The following is an 8442-nucleotide window of genomic DNA, read 5'->3' as shown; positions in this document are numbered from 1 at the left end:
GTAGCAAAGGTAACAGAGAGTGAAGAATAGCCTACTGGTTATAACTTCTCTTTAAAATAGCAAAGGTAACAAACAGAATTGTCAAATGACCAACTAAACCAAAAGCTTAAGCTGATGGTTGATGCCCCATGAATAGAATTATACAGGTCTCCCTCATACCTGACGCTAAACATTCCACTAAGAAAGGAGAGGTGGATGAGATTCGAACCCATGACCTTTTTGTCACGGTGGCTCTTGATACCATGTCAAAGGACCAACTGAACCAAAAGCTTAAATTGATGGTTGATGCCCAGAAATAGATTTATACGCTATCAAGAATACTCGATCAATAGTAAAGCGCACACAGTATTTATCATTAGTCTATACTATAACAAGTCAGTACATCTCATCGATGAGATAGCTTATAGCTGTATGCATGATCAAGCAAAGGGCATTTTAGGCACTCAAAGAAAAAAGGAAAAAAAAAAAAACCTCAAAACTCTCTCATAGTAGCTTTTTCTATTTTTTTTCTCTTTTTCCCTAGAGAAAATGGGTTGATTAAAGGAAATCAAAGCCACCAGAAGAAAGTTTAAAAGGTCCCATAAGCTACTTGAAAACAAATTATGGGTAGTTCCTCGTAGTGAGATTACCTAAAAGCCCTTCCCTGTGTATTCTCTAATGTTCTTAAAAAAAAACAAGGAATGAAAAAGGAAAACTCTAGAAGCTCTAGTAATAAGTAGTTTTCTGCATGTCTCAAAGTCCAAAGATATTACATTGCATGTCTAGGATGACTGAGCGCTGGAGTTGGAACTACTAGGGCCATCGGTCTTCTTTGTGTTGAGGAAACGGCCTCCACTTCCTCTTGCTCTCTTCATTGCATGTAGATGCCGAGATTCATGAAGATATGGCTGCAATTATATTCACATTTCCTTCTTATCAATATGCATGCCTACATATGGTAACATCCCTCACATTGGTAAGGCATATAGAAGATATACAAAATTGGAGGTAACTATAATTTCTATATATATATATATACCTCCCCATTTTCTTTTTTCCCTTTGCAATAAGTCTAGTGGTAATTACGTACTTAGGCTTTAAAAATTGGCGGCAAATCTAATTAAAATGCACCTCTAGGAGGCATTTTGGTTAGATTTAAATCATTCTAATTATCTGATTGGTTGTGCTACATAAGATATACTTTTACAATGATTTCAATTTATATGATATTTTTATTGTTTGAGTTTTTTTTTCAAAGTTGGTTTTGTAAGAGGCCGCCTACTTTTGATATAAAATTAGGCACGGTCCAAGCCCAATATTAAGAAAGAACATGTCACCTCTTTTAAATAATGTGATATACTTTAATCTATTTAGGGACCTGTATAATCTATTTTGTGAAAAGTTTAATCAATTCAGTAATGATATTCTTCAACTCATTCAGTGACTAGTTTAATCCGTTTCGTAAGACTAGCGAGTTATTTTTTGAAATTGTTTGTTGTAGTTCGAGAATCAAGTAAACAAATAAAGGAGAAGAGAAGGGATACCTAGAATAGTGTTAGATTAGATTAAAATGGAATGGGCTTGTTAGAAAAGTTCAATATTAAATTCGTCTAATTTTATGTTAAATTAGACCGTCTATTTTAATAATTTGTGATATATATATATATATATATATATATATATATATATATAATATATAATTAATAATATATAATATATATATAATATATATATATATATATATATATTAATATATATATATATATATATATATATATATATATATATATATATATATATATACTCATATAAAGTAGACATTTAACAAGACTTTGTCCTCCCTTTCCCTCCATTGTTTGTTTTCGTTTGATTTCGAAACTTGACGGCCCTAATAAGAATTGGTAGAGATGTATATATACTTTTAATGCATATATGTGTGATTAGTTAACTAGAGATCAATGCAACTTGGATGGACAAATCAAAAGGATTACCTTCCTGGCTTTAGCAACTCTATTTTCAAGCTCAGCTTTAGCTCTAGATTGTCTTCGCCTCAAAATGCCATGGTACTGCTTAGCATTTACATAGATGGGCTCATAATTTGCTGCTTCTCCAGGCAGAGGTACTCCTCCGCTAGAATGCATTCCCTCATAGTAACCCTGTGTGCAGCACCATGATTCCATGATCAGCTAGTGAAATTATACATATATATATATATAGAGTTGGGTGCTATTGACAACTCTAAGAACCATTTAAAATGAGCAATATATATATAAAAGTGATGATGGAAAGTTTTCTATTTATTCTAGTCCTATTTTTCTACAAACATAGACACATAGTTATGAAATTTGGTAAAGTTCAACTAGACTTGGTTTCAAATTTCTCTATCTTATAGAAGTGTATCCATATGACCATATGAAATTTGTGTAAGAGTTTTAGATTAAGATATATCTACCCCCATATGTTCAAGCTACCTGAAAACTGATCAACTTATTGTGTTATTCTCCCATTATCTTTCAGATTCTCTACATGCACGTTGGATGTGCACATGAAATATCTTGGGAATTAAGATACTAAATCTTGATCACTATCCTTAGAGCCTTACTTATGTTCGGGCAATTTTTTCGGATCTTGAAAAAGCATCAACATACTTGGAACCTCTTGACAAAGCTATCAATTTAGAACTTTCAAATTTTCGTAAAATTCAAGGAAACCATCATGAGCAAGTGATTTAATGTTGATACTATCTAGCCAACAGAATGGTAGGGTGGAGTGTAAACATCGTCATATCCTTAATATAGCTCAGGCTCTTAGGTTTCAGGCTAAATTACCTAAAGATTTTTGGAGGAGTGTGTCCTTACAGCTGTTCATGTTATAAATATTACCCCTACTCCAATAATACCAAAAGCGTTCAAGATGAACCTACCAAACCAATCAGCTCTTCGACTAATAAGAGTCAACCAATAGAGACTTTTGATCCCTTTCATTTACTTAATACGGTCGTTCCTTTGGGAGGAAACCGACCTTTGGATGACGGATGCTTGATAACTAAGAACAGATCAATTATGAAAGCTCTTTTCTACTATTTCATCCATGTCTACCTATACCACAAAGGGAAAAGAGGACAATGTAAATTGCTCGAGAAGCAATATTCCACATGCCAATGAGTGTGTACCTGATCAGAATTTAAAACAGTTATGGAAATTTCTGAAGCGGTTCCCAAAGAGTCAAAATCGGTGCACTTTTTCAAGAACAAGCTCAACCAAGCTAAGTTTGGTTTTATCAACAAGCATAAAAACTTGTCTACTTTACATCTTCTTCTACCTATGCTAACCTGAGCGAGCTATCTACTATCTACTATCTACTCTCTACTCATCTCATCATAAACCTGGTGAATACTCTTGGATGTCTATGTGTGTTGCACCAAAGATGGTGATCCAGAGACAATACGACGAACTATCTACTAATCTCATCATAGGTAGCTCAATGGATATGGATCAAGAACTTGAAGATGCCAGCACAAAGGAGGTTATGATCATCAAAAAAGAAAATAATGATCAAGGACTAACAATGGATGTCGATGTCAAAGTGATTGACGTAGTGACATATTCTTCACTACAGATACGGATTAGTGACACTTTAGTTGGATACTTCATTTTAAACTAAAAACTTGACTTTTTTTACAAAATAGCCGAGTCGGACACTTGGACACCCATATCCGAGTAGACAATGTGTCTCAGTAACATAAGTAGATTGTAGACATATGGTTTTCGAATGGAACCTTAAACAGTTTTTTTGTTTGGTTAAATGAAACATTGATTATGGGCTTTCTAATCCTTCATCCCTAACAAATATTTATTATATAACCTAATTATTTCTTTAAACAATAATAAGTTCACTTTTCTTAGCCTTACTTTTCTTCTCTCAAGCTAACTGCCCTTGTCTACTGTATTGTCATTGATATGAACCTTTCTTGGAGAAAATTTCTTACAACCATGTACTATCGGTGATCGGTCCTTAATCTATTGCATGAGCTTGACTGATGTTCGGATGTTCCCCCACCTCACCAGCAATCCATTATACTAATCAATACCAAGTTTAACTCCAAAAACGAAGCATCTTGGTATTGACTACCACTTCGTTGTGAAACGGGTGTTACTCGTGTCACATACATTTTCAGCAGGGGCGGCTTTTAGCATGTTCAACATGTTCCATGGAACAGGGCCCCTTAATTATGAGGGCCCGAAATAGAGAAAGTTCAAGAAAAAGTTTATCTACTTATTTAGACTATTTTTTTTTTATAATATGATTATAAGAAGTATGGATGAGCTATTGTATTATTGAATTCTTCAAATATGAGATCGCACAGGGCCTCTATATAGTTCGAGACGGGCCTGATTTTCAGTCACGATCAACTTGATGCTCTCACAATGTCATTTACTTAATCAGACATTAATATTCAAGATTAGACTCAATCTTCGATTGTCCATCTTATAGGGGAATGACAGACATGTCATAAACAAAGACCAAGTTAATGATATATAATTACCTTAATATGTATTATTACTCTCTCCGTCTCATTATAATCGTCAAAATTACCTTAGAAGTTCCAAAATAGCTATCAAGTTTGCATTATTAAACAATAAAGATATTTAATGTGCCACAAAGTTTAAATCTTTTTTATTTTTAAGGACACTAAATTCAATTCTTATTAGTCAAAAGGAATACAAAGAGTAGAAAACATAGATATAAATGATATTCCCTTATTGTTTTTTTATATTTACAAAATATGACAACTAAAATGAAACGGAAAGAGTATATTATATATTATTGTCAATATTGCAAATATTATTGTTTTACTTGTTATCATATATAGTATGTGTAGTGTCCATTAGCATAGGTTTTAAGGAAAATAATTTTTTCTTATTGTTGTTTAAATTGGTCCTACCTTAAAAGTTTTGTATCAATTGGACTCTGACTTAGGCTTCGTTATGTTCAATTTATTTTAATTTATTTCACAAAAATAAAATAAAATAAGATAAGCTTAGTTCAGATGATATAAGATAACTGCTCAACTAATTTTAACTTATTTTAGAAAAAAATAAGATAAGATCAAATCAGATAAAATAAGAAAAAACTAGACAAAATAAGTTGCATCAAACGAACCCTTCTTTAAAATTTGACACAATGCAATGTGACACTACAAAAAATATTAAACTTATTTAAATCTATTAAACCGAACTTAATTTGTGTGGCCCTTTATATGTATTGAAATACATAGAAATAAGTTGAGGGGAAAATAGACTAATCTCAAAAGACCATTTTTCCACAAGTTCATAAGTTGAATAATATTATAAGAGACCTAAGGGAAAGAGATCTAAATCTGAGTTAACTCAAAAAGTTTTTGGGTTAAAGCTTACCTATAATTTTATTGTTTAAAATCATGAAACATTCGAATTGAATATGATTTCAAAAGGTTAAATTTGGCAATTAGTGGCCATTAGTTGATTCAATCGTTACTGCTCCTAATAAAACAAGTTCAGGAGAATCTGCATGCTGCCATTTACTTGTCTAATTATACTACTAGACAAACTAGTTGCTGAATATCCAATTGCTAGCTTGTATGATCGACGGTCACAAATTCTTAAAAAGAAAACAAAATTGCACAAGTGAAGCCAGAGAGAGAGAGAGAGATTAGACTAAATTACAGTATTATGATGAGATAGTCCAGCTTGATTAGAACCTGGCATGTGGTACTCATGTATCATTTGAGGATGATCCATTGGAAAAATTCCAAGTTGCAATTCTTGCTTCGGTTGTTCACCATATTTACCTATAAAAATAATAATTAATCTTAGCAACATATGATTTGATTATTCTACTACTATATATGCTACCTACGTCCAAAATTAATTGTCACGCTATCAGTTTATTTTATATATCTATTTATCTTTTGACATCGAAAAAATTTGTATTAATTAAATCATCTGGTTACCTTACTCGTCCAAATGAAAATCTTTGGATCAGGTTGGACTAATAGTGGGCCGAATCCAACCCACTATTAGTTCATCATACACTATATAAATGTATTAGAGTGACAATTACGGCCCGTTTGGTAGTTGGTTATATATGGTGGTAATGGGAATGAATTTGTGTGTAAATTTGTGAAAAATATCATTGTTCATTCCCATGGTAATGCTAATTTATCCTAAAGTGTCCACTTTCCTTCTTGAATTTTCATTTCCATCCAATACCACCTTGTAGGGTGGTAATGAGTGGTAATGAAAATTGATTCCCCTTAGAGACAAAAACACAAGTTTAGGGGTGATATTGCTTGTCCATGGAGAAAAAATGCCTCCCCATGGAGATTTTAAGGGTCCTTCCCTAATAAAATTACACTTAAAAATTCATTCCCATTACCGCAATTTATTAACGACTACCAAACGGACCGTTAAGGTAATAATTGATTCCTGGTCGAGATAGTATCAATCATTGAGATTTCAAATTGGAAAAAATTTGTATGATAATGTGACATATATAATACTGGTTTAACGTTCATTTTAATTGAAACATATAAATAATAGTATGGAATTTAAAATTAAGCAATAAACTTACATAATTTGTAAATGAAATACCTAAGGACACAATGGGATTGTTGGAATCTTCATGAAAACTATAGTTAAGATTTGAGCTACATTCCATAGACAGATAAGATGAGGATGAAGGTGGATCATTCAAGAAGTTGTCGGACCAACATATCACTTGAGAATGAGAATGGGATGTTGATGATGATTTGCTGCTAAAGTATTGTTCAGCCTTTTGATTCATTGCTGATCTTTTGACTTATAATATAAATATGTACTTATGTGCTTTATTTAGTAAGTCTTCACACTTCCTACTAACTCAGAGAAACACCTGAAAAAGCAACATGATAAATATATTCAATATGTTATTTTTTTTAAAAGTAATATAATTAATTATATGTCACAATAATGATAAAAGAAAGGAGACACAATAAAAGAAATTAAAAAAAGAAAGACATGAAACATAGAAAATTAGAAAAAATTAAAGAAAACAATTAATCAATACCCTAGCTAGCCAATCAAAGGTAATAATAAAAAAAAAATTGAAAGGAGGAGCGAGGAAAATGACCAATTAAGGAAAAAAAAAGTCATGTAAAAGAGGTAAAACATGGAGTAAATAACAATGGAAAATAATTATTTACTCACCAAATTAGGCTTAAGGTATAAATCAAACTGTAAAAATTGACAAAGTATAATTATCTTAAATCAATATGGACACTACTAGTCATTAATCCTGATTATTGTACAAAAAGAACATTTTTTTCAAAAGAAACAGAAGTATATATACTAAACATTATTGAATTGAATTTAAAATTTTGGACAAACATAATCAGATCTTGTACTTTAGATAAACACAAGCTAGAACAAAGTGTGAACTGCATGAAAATAATTACTACAGAAGAGCAAACCTACTATGTGTGTGTGGCTGAAGAAGCAGGAAGAAACCTTAATTAGCTTGTTTGTTCCAAAGCTCCTAGGCAACCTTTGAAAGCTTCCCTTGATTTAGGCACAATAATAAGTTTGATTTATTTTCACTCTTTAAAACTGTATGTTTTTTGGTTTGTTCTCATGTGAGGTGGGGGTGCATTTAGTATTGGCCCAATTCTTTTGGGTATAATGGCCGGTGTTGTGACTTAAAAGATGACGTTCATCTTACGTTGAACAAGTGAGAGAAGTTATGTATGTGGTCTTAAAGTTGAGGTTGTATGTGTTGTGTTAGATGTAACAAAACCATTTAAAAATGTTTTGTTTTCTAATTATGATAATGAAACGGACTGATCTAGGATCCTATCATTGAAATTTTCCATATATATCAATCAATCTAGGACAGGCTTTGTAACTAGGGAAGGACATAAACAATCGGATATACCACTTAGATCCCAAGAGCCCCTAATGATAAGTGAGAGGTAACTTTAAGTGTCATTTGTGTTTGTATATTCTCTAAGATACATCTTTAGTTAGTTATTCAATATCTTTAGTAAGATAATAGTAAAAATTATAAAAAGTTAATTATATAAATATACACAATGAAATAGATAAATCTCATATGACTATTGTATGTAAATTCGTTGCAAAATTTGTTTGATTATCGGACTCTAAAGTAGCATCTGAAAAATATTATGAAAAATATGTAACTCTAAAAATTAAGGTCCCTTTAAAATATTTACTTATATCATTATTCTTTTTTTTTTTTTGATTGGGAAATTAAGTCAGCCCAAGGGCTAACCCCTACCAGGCTACTAGCCTTGTAGGAACTACCAGCACATTGGCTGGTAATACATGCAAAGCATGCTAAGGAAATACTCCAGCATAATGCTGGGGGTAAGGATCGAACCCCTGACCTCAGAGATAAGAGGGGAGTGCTCTATCACATGAGCTAGCT

General features: G+C 32.0%; 1 protein-coding gene across 3 annotated transcripts; it reads right to left on the bottom strand.

Annotated features, from left to right (window-relative positions):
* Positions 1–296: 296 nt before the first annotated feature.
* LOC104889284 (nuclear transcription factor Y subunit A-4) lies at positions 297–7828 on the bottom strand. Of its 3 annotated transcripts, none has more exons than XM_048641602.2 (5): positions 7469–7769; positions 6612–6891; positions 5685–5809; positions 1971–2135; positions 297–887 (listed from the first exon to the last, which is right to left on the bottom strand). In XM_048641602.2, exons 2-5 carry the CDS (start codon positions 6802–6804, stop codon positions 762–764), a joined length of 609 nt encoding a protein of 202 aa, XP_048497559.1. In that variant the 5' UTR covers positions 6805–6891; positions 7469–7769; the 3' UTR covers positions 297–761. The 3 variants fall into 3 exon arrangements, with proteins under 3 accessions (XP_048497559.1, XP_010672780.1, XP_010672781.1); XM_010674478.4 differs by having other exon boundaries at positions 7473–7764; XM_010674479.4 differs by having other exon boundaries at positions 790–928; positions 7473–7828.
* Between the last annotated feature and the right edge of the window lie 614 nt (positions 7829–8442).

The sequence above is a fragment of the Beta vulgaris genome, chromosome 3, assembly GCF_026745355.1.
Source record: "Beta vulgaris subsp. vulgaris cultivar EL10 chromosome 3, EL10.2, whole genome shotgun sequence".
Classification (NCBI taxonomy): Eukaryota; Viridiplantae; Streptophyta; class Magnoliopsida; order Caryophyllales; family Amaranthaceae; genus Beta; species Beta vulgaris.
This window is presented reverse-complemented; position numbering and strand designations above follow the sequence as displayed.

Bases quoted from the DNA above. Each gene is read 5' to 3' on its own strand.
- LOC104889284 (XM_048641602.2), bottom strand. From the start codon at position 6,804: ATGAATCAAAAGGCTGAACAATACTTTAGCAGCAAATCATCATCAACA. The intron at 2,136-5,684 runs GTAATTTAGTCT...TGCTGCACACAG, and splicing joins GACTATCTCATCATAATACT to GGTTACTATGAGGGAATGCA. The intron at 888-1,970 runs GTAATCCTTTTG...ATATAATTGCAG, and splicing joins GAGTTGCTAAAGCCAGGAAG to CCATATCTTCATGAATCTCG.